General features: G+C 43.0%; 1 protein-coding gene across 1 annotated transcript in view; it reads left to right on the top strand.

Moving 5' to 3' along the window:
- The window catches only part of WIPF3 (WAS/WASL interacting protein family member 3), a 35,458-nt gene extending 13,848 nt beyond the window's left edge, over positions 1 to 21,610 (top strand). Inside the window, 8 exon segments of the mRNA XM_040593305.1 lie at positions 492 to 624; positions 14,990 to 15,122; positions 15,746 to 15,874; positions 17,350 to 17,802; positions 17,805 to 18,083; positions 19,667 to 19,813; positions 20,507 to 20,608; positions 21,540 to 21,610. Coding sequence (XP_040449239.1) covers positions 547 to 624; positions 14,990 to 15,122; positions 15,746 to 15,874; positions 17,350 to 17,802; positions 17,805 to 18,083; positions 19,667 to 19,813; positions 20,507 to 20,608; positions 21,540 to 21,580 — 1,362 coding nt within the window. The 5' untranslated portion in view covers positions 492 to 546 and the 3' untranslated portion in view covers positions 21,581 to 21,610.
- Positions 21,611 to 23,812: the final 2,202 nt, after the last annotated feature.

Raw genomic sequence — 23,812 nt, 5'->3', positions numbered from 1 at the left:
TATTATTCATTCATGTCTGTCTTTTTTTTTTAACATTGGAACAAGTACAGTGAACCTTACAAAGTTCCTTACTCTGTCCTTAAAGCAGCAAACCTCTGGCTTAAAGTCAACAGAGTTTTTGCCCCAGCAGGAGTGCTTACATGTGGTTAATGGTGATTTCTTCTCTGCAGAATTGCATTACAGGGCTATGGGGTAGATTAAGGCAAGGTGTAATAGTTAAAGCTGGACAGGCTGCCATCTATGTATTTGGTATTCATGGCACTTGTCCAGATCTGTGAGCTTGCTCTTTAGATGAATGTTGTCATCAGATAACTATACTGAGGCTGTTCGTACTGTAGTTTTGGAAGCAGTACACTATAAAAGTCTTCAGTCTGCTGAGAGCTAGAAACTTGGCTGATCTTCAGCTTACAGTGTATAAACACATTCCTCTTTTTTTTTTTTTTCTTTTTATTTTTCCCACTTTTATTTCTCCTCCCTTCCTTCCCCTCAAGGACATAGACTTTGGCTGTATTTTTCATAACTGCGTGAAGCTAGAAATCTTAACTGATGCCTGTGCCGCCACCGCCACCACCACCTCCCCCTCCACCACCGCCTTCTGGAGGGCCCCCTCCACCACCACCTCTGGTAAGATTGACTTTTCATCTTTATTAGCAAAAGCTTAGCTATAGTGGCCAGCTCAGAGCCCCCAGGATTTTGGTGTGGATATTCATGACAAATATCTGGGCCAGACACTTGTTTTTTCTTCTGTTTGTTAGAGCTGTGTTCTCCGGAGTGGGGTGTGTGAGATGATCCATTGGGGTGTGGGAAGAAAATATTAGAACTTCAGTCATGCATGTCTATAATTTATAAATAAATATATGTATATTGGGGTGCATGCACAAATATTTTTTTTTAATGCTGGGGTGTGGGATCAAAAAGTTTAGAGATAATTGCATTAGAGTACATATGGTCAGAATTTAGCATTTGTGGATGCTTCTCCAGCCAGAGGGAACTCATTTTTGTATCGGTAATGTGCAAGTGGTAAATGTTAATTTCTTCATCCTTTTTCTTACAGCTTCTATTAAGACTCACAGTGTTCAGCTGTAGGTGTTGCTCTTTCTAGCACATACCGCCTTCCTGGGGATACAGCACAATATGCTTTTATAAGTGTGCAGGAACAATTACCGCTTGTAACAGATCAGTACTGTGTGTGTCATGAAATTGAACGTGTGCCATGCCAGCACATTTGCAATAAGAGGAGGATGTTCTGAGTCGGGTTTCAGGGTATTACGTTTTCATACTTTCACAATCAATTACTGCACCTATGATAAAACATGTTTAAGTCATTCCTTGTATTCTGCAGTTTGTTCATAGCCTGTTTCTGTACTGAAATTCTTAGACCATTTTGAAATAGTTAAACCTGACATGGATCTGTTCAAGACATAAAATTTTTCCTTTTTCATATGTTTTTCTGTCACTGCTTTACTTATTTGCAAGCGTATGTTAGTCCCTGTAGCAAAACAAAACATATGTGGTATGTCAAATGTACTTCAAATTATTATTTTTAAGAACTTCATTTCTACCTTGCATTCTTTGGCATTTCTGCCTGTTTTGTTCTGATGAAGGTCTGTTGATTTTGTTTGATAATGTTCCTGTGTTATCTTCTTCCAGAAAGGAGTTTCCTTGCATATTTCTCTCTGCTACTTTGCAGGCTGAACCATTTTGTAAATTGGAGGAGAAATGTGGAGATGAATAGGAGGAAGATAAAGACAGAACATGAAATAAGCAGTGCTTCATTCCTTTTATCATTCTGTTTTAACTTTGAGCACCATGAGCAGTGTTTTCAGTTAGCAGCTTTTCTGGGTTGGTACGCAACCTAGAGTTAGATGCTGAAATAAGTGGGCCAAATGTTGTGAGCAACTTAATGCCCACAACTGCAGTTTAAGTCAACAGAAGTTGCAAGTGTTCTTATCCTAATAAATTTAGCTCAGTAAAATACTTAGAGACAGTTTTAGACTTGTCTAACATATGCCAGTTGTTGTAAATGACTTGAGAAAGCTAACAGGATGCTTAAAGACCAGTATGAACAGCTTTGGGGTTTTTTGTTTCCCCTCTTCTGATGTCTAAAGCCACTACCATGATAGGGTTTTGGTACAAGAAGGCTTATACTGTATTTCCATATCTTAGTTAGATCATTCTATTTCAAATATGATCTTCTGTGCATAAGACATATAGAATTTAGGGTCAGTTTTATCTTGGTGATACGATACAAACTAGATGTATTTCTAATTAATGTCTGATATGAAAGCCTTGCTTTTAGTAAGTGTTGACACTAAAAAGAGCACATGAACCAACATAAAGAATTAGTAAAATAAAATGGCAGAACATTGCTTTTGCTGTAACAGCAAAAGCAAAAGGATTTTTCCCTGTCAAAACTGAATGAGAGCTAACTTGGAGAAGATTTGTGATCTGCCTGGTGAGTTCAGCAGAAGCACAGTGTAAGTCAGCGCTCTAGTTGGTGCTGAGTTGCAGGGTAAAATCTTATCATTGGGGAATCCATGAAAACTTGCTACAGACCCTGTTTTCTTTTACTAGGAAGCGGTTTTCTAGAAATGGGCATCTGTCTTTTACAGCTGCTAAACTGCCCAGCTGTTGTTACAGCTGCTAAATGTACAGTTGGAGGATGGAAGAAGAAGAAAATTCTAACAGGCATGTAACTTTAACCAAAACCTTCAAAACAGATAAGTTTTATTTGGCCAACACCTGGAAATGTTCCAAAGTAAACAGCACTGTGATTTTTATTATACTGATATAATTAAACCAGAGTAATGTTTACATGGTAGCAATTAAAAGTTAGGTTTTAATTTCACTGCTGATATGCAGGCAAGCCACTAGTTTAACTTAGTTAATTTATGTTAGAAGAGAAACATCTGTGTGTAGGTTGAGGTTTTAGAATCCTGTCATTTTGCATGATGCCATTGCACGGGTACCATAGACTTGTCTTGTTTTTCTAATTATATGGGTAATAGCCATACTTTCCTCTTGCTTTCATTATTGGGATATTTTTAGCAGAAATAGTCACCACATTTTCTTTTTTCTGCACATTTTCTTAGTGAATATTATGAGCCATGGTCCCAAATGATTTTGCAGTCCTTACTTCATTGAAATCCTAAGCACTATTGACACTTGACTTTCTTGTACTGTTAACTCCCTCTTAAGGCAGAAGTTAGGTTCTTTCCCAATGGTTTCAAAATTTTTTGACTTGCAGATTTTCTCTTCGGTACTCATACTGAATTCTGCTCGCAAAAGTTGTTACCAGGCAATACTAAAGTGATTTGGAGATGGTATTTAAGACATGCTAGAAGCCACCTGTGCCCAACAGCTGAAAATCTACTGGCTATTAGAGTGTACTTAAAAGGAGGCAAAGTAGACTTTTCAGGAGGCAATGGTAGGGTATCTGCAGTAACAAGTGTAGGTGGCTGAGTCAAAATGTAAATATAGCTGATGGGATTAATTGAGCATATCTTCAAATGCCTGCCTTCTGGGGGTCGTAGGTAAAGATGAGAGGGATGAGTAGGCAGACTAGAACTGTACCCCAGTATATTTTCTGGTACTTGTTTAAAGAGTTCAGATCTTTTCTCTTTCCCTTCTTCCCTCCACCCTAATAAAGGAAACTTAGAAAGGAGGCATTAGGAAGTTTTTTCTAAAGGTCTTTCAATTTTATAGGCATGTGTGCATCAGGTAAACTGGTTTCTTACATAGGTTTTTTTGTTGTTTTCTGGAGGGAGAATATTGTTTTGGGGTGGTTTTTTTCAAAGGTTTCTGCTCCTGGAAAAACTCCTTTTTATTCCTCCTTTCTTTAGCCTTCTAGTTTGGCATATGAGGCATTCTAGTTAGTTTTGGTTTATCATATTTCCTGGAGTACATACCACCACTGAGACGGATTAAAAATTTTCTCCACTTAATCTCCCAAGAAAGGATCAAGAGAGAACTTTGCTTTGATAAACCACATTCACTTTTTACATGCAGTGGAGACTGCTCGCTGCTGTGCAGCCTTTGTCTATACATTTGAATTCCTAATGTTATGATCAGTCATCACCTATTAAAATGTTAATATTGAAAGAAGTGTTGATGTGTAGCAGCCCTGCTGCGTTGTGCCTTATTCAGGGAAGATGTTTGTTTAATGATTTGTATGTTTGTGGAGTTTAAGCAAATACTTCCATTCTCTTCAGAATTGTTATTATTAAAGTCTTAGCATGGAAATTAACCCCTGAAATAACAACAGATTGGATTATTAAAGCCAGTAAAGTAGCACCAGGAGTTTATTTGCCTTATCGGCATACTGAAAACTAAGAGAGTGGGAGAAGAAAGGAATATGCTTACTTTGGTGAGAGAAATGTGAAACTTGAAATAATCCTGAATGCTGTACTGGTTTGTATATTAATCTTAATGGTTACCCGGCTCTTAGTTTTGAAAACAGAAAAGAAATAGAATTTCTGTTGTAGACAAACATATGTCAGCGTTTACCAAGTTTTTATTCTGACTTTATTTTCTAGTCTTGTAATAAAAAAAAACCTCAGAAAAGCAATTCCTTATGATAAAACACTGTGATAAGCACATAATTTTCACAGAGGTAATATTTCCAAGGTTAAGAAAAAAATATCAGCTGATAGTTTTCCAGGTGGAGTGGGGTGGGGTTATGCTTTTTTTCCCTCCTTCATGCAGGTGTCAGAGTGCAAATCTTGTTTCATTCAACCTTCCCAAGAAATTCAGAGACCTACAGTGTTTATCTGAAGTTGTGTGGGAGCTGGGTTTGCTCCTGTGACATTTAGCACTGCTGTTCCTGGAAACAGGAAAAAACATTGTATGTAAACCAGCTTGGCTAAGGATAATGATGGTTTATGGTATTTTGATTTGGTTTTACCAAATATAATATGAGACAATGTGGGCATGTAACTGTGTGTGTGCATAAATGTGTGTGCGTGCTTGCCAATTATTTATTGTAAAAAATTAAGGTAATTTCTCAACTTTTCATTCACACCCCTAGATGTGCAAGCATAACACTGAAAGAACAGAATCATGCATAGTGCCGATTACAAAATATGTAGGAATGTGTTTATTAAAATTTTATGCGAGCTGTGAGTTAGATGATATTTAGTACTTTTTCATGAAGTGCCGAGGTCAGGAGATACTAAATCATGTTTTTTGTTGATAGGTAAAACATACCATAGTGAGAAAGAGTGCAGACTTGGTAATCTTGTTGATGACTGGCCATAGTACAGACTGTGCTAAGGGTTGGGCAAAATGCAGCTGAAAGTTTTGAGAACACATCGTTCCAGCCAAAATAAACTGATTTATAGTGTTTCACTAATGTATCACATCTCACACCAGCCTGCTTTCATAAAGACGTGAGAGGCAATTATGTAGAAAAAATGCTGTGTCTTTGTGTGGTTTATTTGATGTAATTTTCAAATAGTGGAAAATGTGGGACTGCGTAGCTGTATATCTCAAAGTGTTGCTGCTGTAGCCTTCTACTCTTGTAGTCAACAGATACAGAAAGGGTAAGTGGGAGCTAGGGAAGGTGGGGAAGAGGTAAAGAAAACATAAATACTAGGTTGGCATTGCTCCATGTGTTTCATCTGGACAGGTACAGGGCATGTTCTGCATGTATGCTATATGCTAATCTTGAACAGTTCACTTGAGATCTCTTAGGTCACCACTTTTAATGTATTTGGGTGGTGAGGTCTGTTTTGCATGTTTCTTCTTAATGCCGTGTGTTGTACACGTCTGAATGGAATGGAGAACACTTTAATGTATTTTTCTTATTCTTGCTGTCTGGTTTTCGTCTGTATAATTTTCCATATAAAAGTATGGAAGTTGCAGCATGTCACAGAGGTACCAGCTGTAAATGATCAGGCCCAGAAACAGTATAGCTGCAGAGAAACTAATAGGTTAATTTACCATTCTAATCACAAGGTAATATTGTCCTGAAAAGTCAGTACCCCATCTGTAGTGTACACAGTGTAGTGTACACAGAATATTAAATTCCATTTGTCAATTAATATTACACTTTTAATTAAGAGAACCCAGAATTATAGCAATGCTTGAGTTGAAACTCCTCTGTGGGGCTAGAAGGTGACATTGCAAGCAATGTTTGTTTCTCACCGTTCTCCTATCTTGGGCTGATGATAATTTTGCATGGATGCTAAAAGGCATTTCAGAACAATCAGTGGCTTCTACATGGGTAACTAAGTAGGAGAAATGGCCTAGCCTTAGAACAGAGTGAGATTAAATTGTGGTAAGCGTAAGTTGAATGTTTTGTTATCACTATTCATAGTAGCCCTTGTAATTCTGGGGACCCAGCTATGGTAGACAGAGAGAATAACCAGCGGCAGCATCGCCAGCTCCCACAGCAGTATTTTCAGCCCTGTGCTGTTTGACATTTTTGTTGCAATGCCAGGGCCACAGGTTTTCTTGTTTATGTAAGAGTTTTCACTTCTGTTTTCAGTGATGCAGAGGAGATCTTGGGAATTGAATCCCAAAAATTTAGAAATCAGAAATTGAAGTTCAAAATTATTTTTTGAAGCCAGTCTCAGGGTATTTTTGATATCTGACTTGCAATCTTTCTGAACCACTGGGAAACACTTCTAGAGTAGTTCTGAGTTTTATACTGCCTTCATTTTGGTGGCTTCTGTTACTGCGTATTTTAAAGAACAGCCAGAATTTATGTTTAAAATGTGTGTGTCAGAAAGTTAAATACCCACAGAAAAGCTAAATGGCTTAGCAGGTATAAATCATCATATTGATTCTGTTGCATTTTTGCATTCAGGTACAGAAATTTAGCACCCCACACTGGAAAACTTTAAGTACACCCTTGTTAATAAGCCCACTGCTCCATTTGTAGCAGGAGCAATTGAACCTTTAAGTATACAAGATTTTACATTGTCTGATGAAGTGGTGCTAACATAAAATGAAGAGGGTTTTTCTGGGTGCAATGGCATTGATTACTGGTGGTTTGAAATGAGCACTGGAATATAGATTAGAAGAGAGTTAACTCTTGCTGTGCTATTTTTTTATCTTTTGTTCCCTGCCGTTGTGTCAGCTATTGTGCTTCAAGCAGATAGATGCTAGTGCAGAGAAGACACCAGGCTCTGCTAACCCTGAAACACCTCATTATTTGGGACTAATGCCAGGACTAGGCGGTGGCTAAAATGCCAGGAAGAGATCTGTAACAACTTTTACACTGTACTTCCCTTGCTAGAAGTTGAGGAACAAGACTGGTGTAGACACAGCCTATCTAAGTACACACATTGCTCGATGACCTTTTCAACCCGTCACGTTCAGATTGCAGAACTTTGTGTGATGGAGACTGAGATCATGGCTAATCATTATTGAGCTGGGTGTAGATGGAATCGTGAAATGCTGGTCCTGTCATTCTCCTGAAACAATGACTTCGTTAGCTGCCAGGAACCCTTTTGGCAGGTCCCTTCGTGTGGGTTCCCTCAGAAAAGTCAGCTGGAGAGTGACCCCTCACACGGGAAGCATTTGAATTGCAGCTTGTTAGAAGGCTGAGAGATTGTTGTGTTTATCCAGGTAGACCAAGTGCCAAGAATTAATTAGTTTCACCCTATGCTACGCCACAGAAACACAAGAAGCAGCTCTGATCTTGCAATTGACTGTGCAGGTGGAGTCTTGCAAATTTTCCCATAATTAAAAAGCTTTAAATCAGAGGTTGGGGCTCTATGGTGAATAGCTGAACCAAAACTTGCACCAAAACCAGATCTTGCAAGCTTCTTTATAAACAAACAGTTTAAAATATTTAAAATGAAAGAAGTCGTATGCTTTGTTGTTGAGGTTTGTTGGATTTTTCCTTAAGATGGAAGGGGGGATTGTTTGGATTATTTTATTTTGCATTTGACACTGCATGAGTGAAACTACGCCTGATGCATATTTAACGTAAATGCAAGAAGGATGACAATGTTTTTCTCTATTGTACTTCTGTTTATTTTATTATTTTAATAAGCTCCTGCTTTTTGTCACGATGGCATTTCTCGGCACATTCCTGAGGGAGGCTAGCTGCCGGTTCAAGAATTCTTCGTAAAAGCAATGTTCTTGCCTGCTGGGCAAACTGCTTCTGCTGCAAATATAAAATGGTGAATTCTTGGCATAATTCTAATCTAGTAATAGTGGATTGACTTGGGGAAAACAAGTTCCTCTGGCATTTCAGATTTCATGCTGAGCTACAAATGCATAGATGACTTTTATAATCCTACGCTATATCAAGGAAGACATGCTGGTTAGTTTACACTGAGATTCCTGGTCATCTTCCATATTCTACTTTGTTCCAAATCAACCTCATTCTTTTAATTAAAAGTTATGACTTTTTAGTTTGTCAGAATGTTCTGGCATCTTACAGTATTATTTTTTTTTGTCAGTTCTGGTCTTGAAAAGGTTTCAGTCTTTAAAGAGTTGATTTCATCTAAATTCATTAGTCCTGATGGTTACAGGGATCTCCTTATGGAACTTTTGGTCAGAAGGTTGTGGTTAAGTGGAAGGAAGTTATGGAGTAAGTTGCTAGCAAGCAGGTTTCCCTTGTTCTTAGTCCACTCTTTTTCACTATCTTTTTTCTCAGAAGAGTGTTTTAGTGGGATGTTGCCCCTTTAAAGCCCCTTACTCCATGTCTGTGCCCTTTACAACTGCTGTGAGCACCAGCCCTGTGCCTAGCTTTTATTCAAAGGAGCAGGAGCTTCAGGGTTGGATGGGGACCCAGTCATCATCTCTCCCTCCATGCTCTCCTACTTGGAGAGCCTCGCTACACCATATGGGCAGTGAGAACACTCATCATCCTTCCTCAGAAGATTTACCAACCCCAAACAGGCTGTGTTTCACTCTTGATATTCTTAGCCATCTCTGACATGACGCACATACAGCATTACACAGATAGCTTCACCTTTATTATCATCTTTCCTGAACAATCTGTATTTGTCTACACCAGAATTCCAGTTATTGTTAATATAGGAATAATATTTGGGGGTGGGGGTGTGTTACATTTCCAGTTGTTCAGGCTCTTCCTTGATGCTTTGCAGGTCCCTGAATTAAGGTTTAGATGTTTCAGTTGTCTCTCACTGTGCTGATGCAAGGTTTCTTTGGCCAGACTTGGCGCTGCCACATTACTGACTGCATTGCCTACACAGCTGTTGCTGGTTTTGTCCTGTCTGCTGTTCTGCATGCTGGTTTTAGTTGTCCGTTGCCATGTTTGTAGAGTTTTTCTTTTGCATTTTTTAGTTTAAGTTTGGTCTCTAAAACATGTTGGATTGGATGCCTGAGAAGGCCAGGACTGGCCCAGGAACTCTTGTTTTCATGAATGTGTGCCTCTGTGATCACGTGTCTTATTCTAGAGCTTTCTCTTCATCCTTCCTTATCTTACTGCAATGTCTTTCCCTTCCTTAAAAGCCAAACCTGAGGCATTGCATGCTGCATTGGTGAAGATCCGTTGCCTCAGCCCATATCTGTGCAGCTTTGGATGAGCAGGGCAGAGAAAAATAATGAAGCGAGGGTTTGTTAAGGGGTGTCCTCGGACTCTTTGTTTACTAAAACACACGCCGCTTATGCCTTCTGCCAGTATCTGTGCTTGATCTCTGCATTGAATCCTTTTTTTTTTTTGTCTAGGGGGAAAAATTTGGGCATGGGAGAGAGGAAGGGTGATTGACACCAGATTCAACAGAAATAAATGAAATTGCCAGCAAAAGAGAGCGCTCTGCCCATTATAAAATACTGCATGTCAGACTGATTGATTTTTAATTTTATTGTTATATGTCTCACCAAATAGGTAGCTAGAGATAAGCCAAATGTATTATGACTTCTTCTTTTTTCATTTTATTTTTATCTAGTTCAGATAAATAAATGCATTTTCTATATGGCTGTTTTTTCAATATTTCCTCTGAAAAGTGACCAGGAAAAGGAATCTACTGTGATGGTACAATTCATTACATGTTAGGAGTATAAATATTCAATCTATAAGATCTCTGAAATAAAAGAGAATGCAGCGCCTTTGGATGGAATCATGCTTTATTTTATCTTACTTATGGCTCCTGCCTATTATAGAGCTGGAGTACTGGATCCTCTTTTCCCGTCAGCTGATAGGTTTATTCTGAAACAAAGGTCCATGACTGCCTGGCTGCTGGATTGTCCAGAAGGCTAGCGGTACATTTTTGCTGCAACTGTCATGTTTGTGAAAATCTACACTACCCTGAAGTATTTTGCAAATTCAGTAAAGAGCATATTTGAAAATCAGAGTAAATACAACCCATTTATAGGACAGTGTCTGCATCCACTCTGACCTGAACTGCCTGCCCAGACTCCAAAGGATTTCCCCTTTTCTGTGTGCAGGGGTGCTCTTCAAAATCTGAAAGATAATAATTATTACTACTGTAAACTTTTTCAGAAGCCTGGTGCCTTCTGCATTTACATCATTTTGGTATCTGAGCACATATACCTCTTGAATATTTTAAGTATCACAGGAGCCCAGAGGGTAGGTCGATGCTCCCATCTGTCTTGCAAGATGTAATGTGACTTTTCCAAGGTGATGCAAGTATTGCAGCAGTAATGTACCCAGGAATGGAGCTCATTGCCATGGATTTCAGTCTGTTTTCCTTAAAACAGTCTCTCAGCTCTTAATTTGACTGATACAACTCAGTTCAGGTTGTTAAGATTGTGATTATTCAGGGCTGAACCTTGTGTGGTCCATATATATAGGGTAAACAGTTTTTCTTCTAAACAAAATGATGCATTTTCACAGAACTCGTAACTGGAAGAAACTGTTATGAACCACTGGCTACCTCCCCGCTGTAAGGTACTGCATGTCAGCAAGTAGCTCTGTTTGGGGCCCATGACTTGTGCTTCACAAAAAGCACTTCTGCCAGAGAGGAACCCGCCTTGAGCTGAAAACTTAGAACCTGATAGCCTGCTGCCGCCTGCAGCCCCTTGCTACAGGGGACGGTCAGTCTTGCTGCCTTCTAATCAGAGCTTGTCTGGCTGTGTCTTGCATTAATTCACCAAATACCTGTCTCTGCTGCCTGAGTCCTCACCATCATTTCCCTGTAAAGTTTTATGTGTTGTGCAGTGAACCACCCCTTCAGGTAGACTTCAGGGGTGGTGGACCAGACTGCGCTGCTAAAATCTGAACTGTTTCCTTCAGCTTTTTGGATACCACTTTGGCTCTTTTCTGTGCATCTTCAGTTTTTCAACATAATCTTAAAGATCCAGAGACCAGAACTAAACTTTTAATTCAATAATTTTGCTCACATTATTTTTTCTGAAAGGATGAAATATATCAGAGGAGTGTACTAACCCTTCTTGCCATAGCCCTGTGCTGGGAGGTCAGGCACACTCACTCATGCAGGCTCGCTGCTGGAGCCCACTGCCAGGTTCAGGCTCGTGGCACTCTGGATGCGGGCTTTTATTTCAGAGGTATGGCCAGAACTTCTCATCCAGTAATTGTCAGTTTTAAATTTGTATATTGTGCACCTTCCGCTTTTTCCCCCTTGCTTTCCCCCTTGCTTTCCCCCTTGCTTTCCCCCTTGCTTTCCCCCTTGCTTTCCCCCTTGCTTTCCCCCTTGCTTTCCCCCTTGCTTTCCCCCTTGCTTTCCCCCTTGCTTTCCCCCTTGCTTTCCCCCTTGCTTTCCCCCTTGCTTTCCCCCTTGCTTTCCCCCTTGCTTTCCCCCTTGCTTTCCCCCTTGCTTTCCCCCTTGCTTTCCCCCTTGCTTTCCCCCTTGCTTTCCCCTTCCATTTTTCTCTTCCTCCACCCCAGTGGTGGGGGAGCATGTTTTACATTGTTGTTCTTGAGACCATTTGAAAAACTGCAGTGATTTGGATCTCTCTGTATAACTGTGATGTCCTCATTCATTTCTTTTCCAGTTTAAGTTATCAGCTGCACATTTTAAAAGGTTTATTTCCATCAAGGATGAATTACACTCTGGAACATCACTCTAAATATTGTGATTTGATGGTATTTTCCTGTTTACAGGTACTTTGGAAATCTGTCAGGTAGCCCAAACATTGATCCTATACCTTACTGAATGGCATGGTTGAGCATGTAATTCAGGACACTGAAGACAGAAGTAGTGGAGTTTGAGGTGAAAAGGGAGTAGTTCTCTTATGTTCAGACTATTTACATGTGTGGTTTGTTCTGTTCTGTTTCCGAGTATGTACCAAATGTGCCCTTCTTTGTGTCTGAAATAGTAGCAGAATAACCTAGTAGTTACTAAGGTAATGGGAACCCACCGTTCCCTCACCAATTCATGTAAATAAAGTATGGAATTTAATTTCACTCTGTGTTACCTGAGGCAGCTCTGGGATCTGATAGAACAAATGATCTTCACATTCTTCTCTGCTTCCCTTCTGATTTTCATTGTAAGATCGAGATGTTTCTGTTTTTGTAAATAAATGATGCTGCCCTGCAGATGGTAGGTTAGAAAGTAGCCCAAGAATTGCATATCTTGTCTTGCAGCTGTTTTTCCTGTGACCCAAAATATAATTGTCTTCCTGCTGAAACGCTTCTGTTGCATGTGATCAGGATTGAAAATGTGACACCCGTAAGAGCTCCTCTCGTTATTTTTCTCGATACACAACTTATACATTTAGTATCTGTTCTTGTGCTATGGATTGCAGGCATAGCATGTGTGTGCATCCCAGATCAATCTTAATCAAATGAATGAAGGTTCCTTTCTGATTGTGTATCAAAAAGCAATATGGTAAAACCACAGATTTGCAAATGCAGGGCACCAGTAGATGAGTGGGTGAGATACTTGCCTGGTGAAATGATTCTTGACAAGAATTGTAACCGGCCTTGGGAGTGCAGACAGCAAAGAAGAAATCCAAAGGAGCTCTGACTGCAGTGCAACCAGGCAACAGTACACCCCAGAGCATCTTGACTTTGTAATGGGAAAAGAGAATCTGTATCAAGCTGCTCAGCAGCTGATCAATCACCCTCATCCACCGGGCTGGGCACGGAAGATTGTATCTCTTACATATATAAGGAGTTAGAAGAAACAGCTGGGGCATGGATGGAGTTGTGCTTGGAGTAGGGGATCTAATGTGAGAGAAAGGCAGTTTGTGACGCTGCATTACGGGCCAGCAGAATGCTGTTCCTGCTTTTTTATGTTACAGATTGCAAACAATATCTTAGCCATGCTAAAGTGACGTCAAGTCATGGGTCCCTCACAAATGTAGGTTGCCACAAGTGGGATATTTTAGCCTAATAGCTATTTGCATATCAAGACTTTATATTCCAATAGCCTGCCTGCTCAGAGAAATAGATCGGGGAGATGAAGTGGACAGCTGGCATAATATGTGGACACTTGAACCCGGAAATGAAAAGACAGCTGCTGGATCTAATTTTAAACGTAGGTCTCGCTCAGATCCCTCTAGATCCTGGTTGTCCTGCTGCAGCAAAGTCATTAGTGAGAGTGGAGCGTCGTGAAGTTGAAGATACTGGTAAAAAGCTTTTGTGAGAAGGGGAATTGCCCTTGTTCCAGTTATGGTATTTCCATTTTTCACAGTAAGTACTGCCAGCTTACAGAAAATGTGAGTGGAAGTAGTTTCTGGCTGGTACATGCTGTAACACTGCTTACACAGGCAGCTGTTCTGGGTTGTCTTCATGGGTAGTGGGACTCGCTGCGCTGAAAGCACAAGGGCAGGCAGCGATGTTTCGAGCTGGGAAACTACATAACAGAGTGGTGGGTTTTGGAACATTTTAAAATGATACATAGTTGCGGGATCTGTCAGAAGATTATAATTTCGAGTTTTTACATCAGGTGTCAGGAATGCAGTGGGTATTAGCAGCCGTCCGGAGTGCCATCTAGTGGGGCTCTGCAAATCTAGCTCGCTTTGGATTTTAGCAAGTACGAAAATAACCACAAGTAATACCATACCGGTATAATTCATTGTTTAGGATTAGCAAGCTAGACATTTTCTTACTTCAGCAGCTGGTTAAGTATTTTCAAGTTTCTGTTTTTCTTTCAGACTGCTATTGCCAAGTTGGGGTTTTTTTTGTCTTAAAGTGTGACAGTATGGTTCTGCTTTATTATGACTACGATGCAAAAATTAAGGGCTATGGAAACATTCCTGGTACTCATGCTCTTCAAGAAGTTAGCTAACCTATGGGACTTTTCAGCAGATGTGGAAGCACGCAGCACACTGCTCCTCTGATGTGAAGGTTCCCCTCTGTTAAACTACTCTGTTAACCACTATAGGTTTGGAAATAACAGCTTTGCTGGTTTATATCTGCTTCAGGAAAGCAAAACATTCACACTTTAAGACTTTTTTTTTTTTTTTAACAGAAAGCTTGATGAAATAAGAATAAAGAATTAAATTTTTGAGAGGGTTGATTTATTACAAAACTTTAAAACTACAACCTGACTTGACATTTATGGACCTTGGCTAGGCTGGAAAAGTTACTAAAATATAATTGTATTGTTCTAAAGATGGTCTACTTAAACTGGTGCAATTCTCCAATACAGAGACAGAGTCTAAATTAGTTAATGATCTCATTCAAATGTAAGCACAGTATGTATTTATCTGCCTTTTTTCCTAAGGCAAAGTGGGTAAAACAGAAAGACATTTATTCTAAGGTGGCATATAAAGTCTTTGTTGTAAAGCATTGTAAATAGCATGAAAAGACCCAGCAAGACAGGCATTTCAGAGCTGGAGTTGTAGGGCAGAGACCATAAATCACTGAGCGAGAGGCCACATTTCATTTAAGCATGCCCCCTAATTTCCTTTCAACAGTATTAGCACAGCTAATATTAGATTTGTGTTCTATTTAAACCTTCCGCTTTTCTGCCTCCTGTAACAACTGAACGTTGCTCTTGTTGACTTGACCTAAAGACTTTGAAACGATGGCTGCCAAGGATGGTTTATTTCAGATCTCCTATCCCATGTTTGCTTATCTGTACTTTCTAAGCATGCATTTTTGTCTGTGCCTCCCATCTAACACTCTTATTGTCAACAGGCGAGTTCAGAGGTACCAAAATTGCGAAAGGAAGACCAAAAAGCACGAAATGCGCTCTTAGCTGATATCCAGCAGGGAACTCGCTTAAGAAAAGTGACTCAAATCAATGATCGCAGTGCACCACAGATTGAAAGTAAGTACGAGCGAGGTCCCTGGGTGAGCTTTGCTGAAGCCTCAGTTGCAGAGACCAGCTGGGCAGCTTTCAAAGTAAAGGGCAGGTTTGAAGTTCAGCAGAGGTCTGCATCTCCATATGGCTTTAGGCTGTGGAGAGGGAACACTTTCTAGATACTTCATAATAAGTCTATAACTGGATATTACTTTAACAGGCACTCCTTGTCCAGAAAACAAAATAAATCACAAATTATGTAACCCTTGAGAGTTTCCTAATGAAATAATTGTTTAAGTGGGAATTGTTGGCTCTGGCAGCAGAATTTTTCTTTACCAGACGAAAAAAACCTAAAAAAAATGCAAAAAAAAATCTGGAAGCGTAAATTTAATGTTGTCTAACGGAACTTCTTGTTGGTGTCATTATTGATGTGAGATTAAAAGGCACCAGAGAGTGCTGCGCTCAGAAATGTGGGTCAGGGAATAACGGCAGTTTACTGTGCATCGCAGCAGTAATTTTCCTTACTGAGCATGCTTAAAGAGGGAAAAGCCTGGTCTTGGCTATGTTTGTTGGTGCCAAGTCTTAGCAGTCTGAGGGTAAGGATAACATGACTTTCTGATATACCCTGGTTTTTTGGTTCTTTTTAACAGAACCCAAAGGAACCGACAGAGATGGAGTTAATCCGGTCACTAATAAAGGCGGCTCTCAGCAGCCTCTGGGAGGTTTATTTGCTGGTGGCTTTCCTGTTCTCAGACCCGCAGGCCAGAGAGACATGGCAGGTAGGGGCTTCGTTTGTGTGAAGAATAGCTGGGGGGAACTGTGATTTGGGATGAAAGCACTTTGGGGTTAGCTTTAGTGATTGATTTTTATTGGGGTTTTGGTGGGTTTTTTTCTGAATCTGGAGTTCATCATATGGCCATGGAGGGCTCAATTAATAATGTGCTTGAAATCATCTTTCTCGATCTCACGTGTCTGATCCTCTAAAGTGTAAATAATAAGCTATCCCTATTCTAGGTAGGAAAGAGATTGAATGGATTGTACAGTTTTAATGGAGACTTTTTATATTAGTTTAATGAGAACTTTTAATCGTGCCTTGAATAGAGTATTGAAATCTGAGCTTATCAGCTTCAGCATAAACGGCAAAGAAGTCGTATTTCCTTCCCTCCATTAGCATGTATTTCTATGGTATTGTAGGCTCGTGTGTTAAAGGTTCATATTTAAGATTTTTGCCATCATTTATAAAGTACGGCTTTGATCCAGCAAGGTTATTTATTGACCTGAAAAAGGTTATTGTTGCATCACAAAGAGAGGAGGAAGGTATGTGTGTGGGCCTTACCACTGCTTTCACCTCCAGAAGTGCCAGCATCAACGAGGGGTGACTTTTAGAGTCACAGCAGTGACCTGACGCTCTTGGGCAGCTGGTGCCTGCTCAGGCGGCACAGAGCAAAGCAGGCATTTGCAGGGAAAGACAGAGCTTGGCTCTGCCTGCAGGGTTTGGGTTTTTTTTCCCTGGAAGGCAAGCCTGCAATGCAAGCGCTGTTTGTCACAGGGCTTCCTCATGGAGCTTCAGCTGCAGTAGGCTGCTTTGAGTTGTTCTTAGAACTATGGCCATGCCTATCAGACTGTGAATATAGAATGAGATGCCTTCTGTGACATCTTGCTTTGTGAAAAATCTTTGACATTTATTCAGGAAAACACATTTTGTAAAGGTCAGTAGTCTTTGGGCATTTGCTGTTGAAAAGGAAACATGTCTTCTGGCAAGCCTTTGAAGCACTAGTCTTAAGAACTTGGCTTTTATTCATGGGACTGCAATTTCTGTGACATTTGTGTGAATTTTTAAATCTTAAGCAAGTACTTAAAGGATGCAAGTTTGGTGCATGTCTTGGGTTCTTCGAGACCTTTTCACGTGGACTCTTGGTTTCTCCAGGAAGGCTCCCTGATGTTCAGCGTGCTGTGCTAGGCACGTGAGGCTGGTATGAAAGGTCCCGGCCCGCTGCAGAGAAGCACCTTCTCCTTAAACGGTTCCATTTTGCAGAAACCGAGGAACAGGGAGAGGAGCAGGGTCTCTCAGCAGGTCATCCTGTGACCAGGCAGAGTCCCCGGCGCCCAGGGGAGCCCATCGTTACACCGGGGCAGCCTGTTGGACGCGAGATGGTTTGGGTGACCACTGGGGAGGGGGAGATGACAAGGTTGCTCTTCGCACTGTGAGGAGAGCGAGCGGAATCCTGTCTGACATGCGGTGCCTGTTTTGCAGGTGGGAGGACCGGGCAGCTTGCTGGGGTCCGAGCAGCCGCTCCCAAGCCCGCCGCCGCACCCAGCAGCAGCGCCGCAAAGCCGAGCAGTAACCCGCCGCACCCCGCCGACGGACCGAGGGCAGCTGCCCCGCCGGAGCCCCCCGGCACCGCCCGGGCCGGCCCCGGGCCTAGCCCCGGCCCCGGCCCCGGGCGGCCCAGCCTGCCCGCTCCCCCTCCCCCGCCCCCCGCTGCCAGCAAACCTTCCCTCACTGTCCCCCCGCCCCCCCCTCTCCCCCCTCCAGCCGAGCGCCCTGCCAAGGGGGGGTCCCCCAGCGCTGCTCCTCCGCTCCCCCCTCCTCAGGCTGACAAGCTCACCAAGTTTCAAGCGGGCGCTGCCCCCCCGCCTCCCCCTCCCCCTCCCCCTCCCCTGCCCCTCGTGCCCCCCTGCGGGTTCCCTCCATCGGAAGGGAGGGACTGCCCCCCCCCCCCCCACCCCGCCCCCCCCGCCCCCTCCCCAGCCACTCCCGCACCCCCCAGACCTCCAACAGGCTCTCCTTCCCACCCTCCCCCGCCTTCAGCAGCGCTCCCAGCAGCGCTGACGTGCCGCCCCCGCTGCCCCCCAAGTCTCCCCACCTGCTGTCGCAGCTCCATAAGCCCAGCAGCATTCAGTCGCTGCCGCTCCCTCCCACCCCCGGCCTGCCGCAGCCCCCCGCCCTGGCGGAGCCCAGGAAGAGGAGACCCTGCCGGGGCGCAGGTGAGAGCAGGGCGCCCCAGGGGAGGCTGTGTCTCCCTCTGGCTAGCGGGAGGGCTGGGGGAGCGGGGATGAAGAGCGCAGGCAGCAGGAGGGCGAGGGCCCGCACGGGAGGAATACCTGTAGCTTGCACGGTGTGTAACGCACACGCGAGACATCAGGCTCTCGGCACTGGGCGTGCTGTGCCACGTGGTTTCACCCGTGATTCTTGGAAGCAACATGCTGCCCGGTGAAGCGGTGTCTCGGGCGCGCTGGGCTGCTGCTTGCTTTTGTGTTGGCATTGGCGCGTCTCCAGCAGCGCAGTGATGGAGCTCGGGAGCGGTCTCCCAACAGTGGCAGGTACGGCAGCAGATACACCACCGCGCCTGCAGACCTGCAGCTGCTCGAGTGCCAGCCCACCCGTGGCATCCCTCAGCTGCTGTACCCCAGTGCTCTGGAGCAGTACTGGCAATGGCTGGGAAACATCACACGAGAGAATAAAACGAAGATGGGGCAGCTACAGCCGCAGATGAGCAAAGGCAAATACGGTTGCAGCCCTCTGCTCTTCAACAAGGACAAGCAGCCAGTGCCCCCCATTATCAAGTGGTAGGGCCAAAGGTTTCCATGACTGCTTGGGAAGTGGGGGACAGGGGCATCAGCTACTGTTGCCTTGAGCAGATTGTAGAAAGAATTTTATTAGAATTCTCTGATATAATGAAGATCATTACCAAAAAAAAAAAAAAAAAGCCAAGCCAAAAACAGAACCCAAATGAGCCTAGATCTGTGTGGGTTTGAGAAATGGAGACAGCTTACTTAATAAGGAACATCTGAAGAGAATGTTCTGTACCCTGTATTTTAGCAGCCGTGTCAAGAGGAAGATTACTGGTTCCCTTTGACAGCCATGGGAAAGGCCGTGTAAGTGCAACAGATCAGGTGCTTCGTGATGGTGATTAATGCTGCTCAGGAACTGTGATGAACTGTTACTTCATCAAGATGCCTGTTTCACATGGTGGTTCAACTTTTGAGGTTTCCCCAAACCAGCCTGCCTTTCTCACGGTTATCCAGTGGGGGAAGCAGTTTTGAGAGGCTCCTGACTTGGAGGCCCTGGGCTCGTCCCCCTTCCCCAGTTCTTGTGGTAGGTCTGCCCACAAATTGTAAGCTTCGACAGCTCTTGCAACTCCTCAGTGAAATGCACAAGAATAATGATAATTCCACTGCATAGCTGCCAAAGTATCAGGAAATTAATTTCTTTCAGATATACCATCTAGTGTGGTTGGTTTGGGCGTATTTTTTTTTTCCTTAAAGAAACTCTTGTTCTTGCAAAAATGGAAGGATAGCCTTCCCCTCCAGACTGGGACAAACCCATACTTTAGAATATCAGACTTCCTCTAGAACAGCGAGCCCCAGCCAACTCTAACAGAGCCTTCTAAATTTAATACTTAGTGCTATAAATCCATGATCAGGCTTGACAAACAGCAGCCGTGAACGTGTGTTTGCCCCCCAAAACTGTATTCCTTCTACGCTCCCTCCGCTTTTGTGCAAAGCTTACTGTCGGGTTGGGTAAGCCACGATGATGTTTATGTACTGGTCTGCTGCTTCTTTTCAAGGAACTGGTGCTGGGAAGCTAGTCACACCTCCGCAGCCACCAGCAAGATCACCAACAACTGAACTTACAAGCAAGTCTGGAGCCTCAGCCTGGGCTACAGCTCATGACCCCTACCCACCACTGAAAAATGGAAATATGCACATCATTGGTAATATCACCTACATTAGGTCTCTTTAATAACTTTAGTACAAAAGCCTGTGCGTGTCTCAGACCTCAGAAACTCATTTGAGATTTTCTCATGGCAGTAACAGGGTACTATAACTAGACCCATTAGAAACATTTTTATACAACCTTTAATACAATGAGATAAAATCATGGCTTTTTCACAAATGTTTTGAGTCACCCAGCAGACAAGACAAGCATGCACTACCTGCAAAATTATTTAGGATTGTGAAAAGTTGCTGTAGTGTGCTTATATTACTATTCTTAAAACCAGTTCATGAGCATTTAGTAGCTTCAATCCTATAGAGCAAAGACTGCTAAGGATTTTGTGGTCTGATGAAATGGCCATTCATTCTTGCTTATACTTAAATGGCTTGAAGCCCACTGAAGAATACCTCCATTAACCCAGTATCGATGCAGAAAACAGGAACGGCAGCCAGAAGCTTAACTTCACTTAGTAACAGGCAGTGTTTGCAATTAAGGCAGAAAACCTGGATGGCTCACAGAAGTACTCAAGATCTGATTATATGGAATGAGCCACTATCAATTCGGGGGGGGGGGGGGGGGGGGGGGGAAGTCAGCATTTTTAATTGAAACTATTTGTCGTAATTGTTTATTTATTTATTTTTAAAGTATCTCTCCAACAGCAACTAATGTTTATTTCCCTAAAATTTCTCAGATGACTTTGAATCAAAATTTACTTTCCATTCTGTGGAAGATTTCCCCCCACCTGATGAATTCAAGCCATTTCAGAAAATATATCCCAGCAAGATAGCTAGAGGTAAGTGCGTAAATATAAGATGGTCTGATGATTACCCAATGGGATTGAAAATAGGGACTGAAAATAAAGACCAGAAACCACTATTAACATGAAGAACTGGGCTGTTAGCAGAGGCACTGAGAGGAATGGGATTTGTTACAGTGGTTAACAGGGACCGAAGACACAATGAAAAGCACTTAATTGCTTTGAAGTCTTAGTAGCTAAAAATAAAATTATGTGGCTTGACATGCAGTCTGTGTTCTTTAGACTGCTGAATTTGCGAAGCCCTTGACGTTAACAACGGTGATGTCACGTTAACAGACTTAGGCAGCTAGTGGCTTGAGTTTTTTGTTCGTGAACTTGTGAAATCACAAAAGAAGGTGACTCGATCCATGTCTCCCATCGCGTCTTTTGATCTAAATCCTATGCACAGTGTTTTACACACCTGAATAACAATGAATGACTTAGTACCTGAACCTTGCCAGGAAAGTAATGAATGATTGAACCTTGCTTTTTTTCTGCCTCCACCTTAACTGAGACACTTGGTACCAGGTCACTGTTGGCAGAGCAGAAGTTCACCTCTCCAGCTTTGAAAACTGGTAGTAGGTGGTGCTGAAAGATCTCATGGCCATACTCTGATTTTCATAAAACTCAGTCTTTTCTGTATTGTTAGATCAACTATTTATCTCCACATTTTCATGAATTTTTTTGTTTCCATGCCAAGGTACTTTGCATGACGTTTCACAGCAGCCTTAGTCATTCTAAATCATCTGCTGTACGATCTGATCAAAGACTTTTTACCGGAGGGCTACAGAGCATAAGCAATATGTGTATGTGGATCAGTTCAAGGGCAGGAGATAAATGCAGCATCCCTGCTGCAGAACTGCATCCAAAATCCATATAAAAAAATATGTCTACCTCCTCTGATTAAACCTGTCCTGTCTATTTACAGATCCCTCTAAAAATCCTCCGTTAAGAACACATGTGAGATAAGAAGAGTCTCCTGGTGCTCTGGATTAGTATCAAAAAAGAACACCACCAAGATAATATACAAAACAGAAGGGGTCCCCATTACGGTGATAATGACTATATTTGAATTGCAAATGCTGCAATGTTAACATTTCTATAAACTGGAAAAGTGACATAAACGATACTTTTTGAACTGCCCTACATACTACAGGAATGTTAGTAGAGGCTTTTAAATTATTGTATATAGGTGGGGGTTTTTAAGCAAAGCAGCATCAAATTTAAATTCTCTGTAGTGTTGAAACAATTCTCATTCTCATCGTGCTGACAGATGTTACCTCAGAATACTTTTTGCATTGTGTGCCTGTAGTTAATTTCCCCCTTCTGTCATAATTTTTAAATATTTTGGAAATTCTCCAGTTCAGACATTTTTCAAAGAACTATCAAATACCAACATGCTACCTTTAGTGTCTTTGTATGTTTCTTCACTACTTCTACCCTGCCTATCCTCAGATTGCAGCAGAACGTCACTTTCATGAACAGATGGGCCCACAATCCTTTTCTCATCAAGCGTGAAGGGGAAAGAGATGACAAGGAGCTGTGGCTGCTGTTGAGCCTACCTCCTGCTGCTTACAGATCCGTACAGGATCTGAAGAAGCCCAGCTGGATTGGGCAGTCACAGACTCAACAAAGATGACAGAACTTTTCCAGACTGGAGGACAAGACAGTTGTTCTACTGTAAGAAAAAATGGGAGTGTGTGAATACACATGCCAGAAGGTACCTATGTAAGGGCACACGTGCTGTTTCTTCTAGCTGGCAAAGTGGGTCTTTACCATTTGTGTGACAGATTGTTTTTACCCAGCAATTAGGAGGCCTTTGGATGACAGGTTAAACACCGATGTTTTAAACAGGCAACTAGAGCTACTGTTGTTAGCCCATAACGTGGTGAACAGTGAGGCTTCATTGTCCAAAATACACCAAATGGAACAAGCAGTCTACAACGTGGACTCCCTCAAATAGAGTTAGTTGATAAAAGTAAGAACAGTGGACAAGACTTGAGCTTCTGCTTTTAATACGCAGCCTGGGCTAAGGTCTTTGGATCACAGATGTTCAGCTCTGGTCATAAGATGTCCATTTCCAGCAAGAATTACCTTTATTCTTGTGCATTTCATTGCATTAATGAAGTGGTGTCAGCAGGCTGAGGGAGGTGATCCTTCCCCACGGCTCAGCACTGGTGAGGCCACACCTGGGGTGCTGTGTCCAGTGCTGGGCTCCCCATGGACGTGCCAGAGGGAGTCCAGCAAAGGTCCACTGAGATGGTGCAGGGATTGGAGCGTCTCTCCTGTGAGGCAGGGCTGTGAGCTGGGACTGTTCAGCCTGGAGAAGAGAAGGCTCAGGGGGATCTCACCGATGTGTGTCAACCCCTGAAGGGAGGGTGCAATGAGGACGGAGCCAGGCTCTCTTCAGTGGCGCCCAGTGACGTGATCAATGGCAACGGGCACAAAAATGAAACACAGGAGGCTCTGTCTGAACTTCAGGAAACACTTTTCCACTGTGAAAAGTGACCAAGCACTGGCACAGTGGAACGTTGTGGAGTCTGACTCTACTTAAGATATTAAAAAGCTGCTGGATGTAGGTGGCCCTGCTTAATCCAGGGGGTCGGATCAGATGACTTCCAGCCATCCCTTCCAACTTTAACCAGTCTTTGATTCCCCTTCTTACAGCTTTCCTGGGTTCCTGCACTTGGGTCACTACAGGCCTGGGGCAGAGTGGCCGGAAAGCTGCCCAGCAATGTGCCAAGGTGGCCAAGAGCATCCTGGCTTGGATCCAAAATAGCGTGGCCAGCAGGACCAGGGCAGCGACCGTCCCCCTGTATGGCACTGGTGAGGCCGCCCCTTGAACAGCGTGTGCAGGTTTGGGCCCCTCACTGCAAGACAGACCCTGAGGTGGGAGCGTGTCCAGGGAAGGGCAGCGAAGCTGGTGACGGGTCTGGAGCACAAGGCGCATGAGGAGCAGCTGAGGGAACTGGGGGTGTTTAGCCTGGAGAACAGGAGGCTCAGGGGGGACCTTATCGCTCTCTACAGCCACCTGAAAGGAAGTTTTAGCAATAAATAGGGTGTCAGTCTCTTCTCCCAAGCGAGAAGCAGATAGGACAAGAGGGAACAGCCTCAAGTTGCACCGGGGGAGGTTTAGGTTGGCTATTAAGAAAAATGTCTTCCCTGAAAGGGCTGTCAAGCACTGGAACGGGCTGGCTGCCC

Source organism: Falco naumanni, chromosome 4, assembly GCF_017639655.2.
Source record: "Falco naumanni isolate bFalNau1 chromosome 4, bFalNau1.pat, whole genome shotgun sequence".
Classification (NCBI taxonomy): domain Eukaryota; kingdom Metazoa; phylum Chordata; class Aves; order Falconiformes; family Falconidae; genus Falco; species Falco naumanni.
Note: the sequence above shows the minus strand (reverse complement) of the source record. Positions and strands in the feature narration are given on the sequence as shown.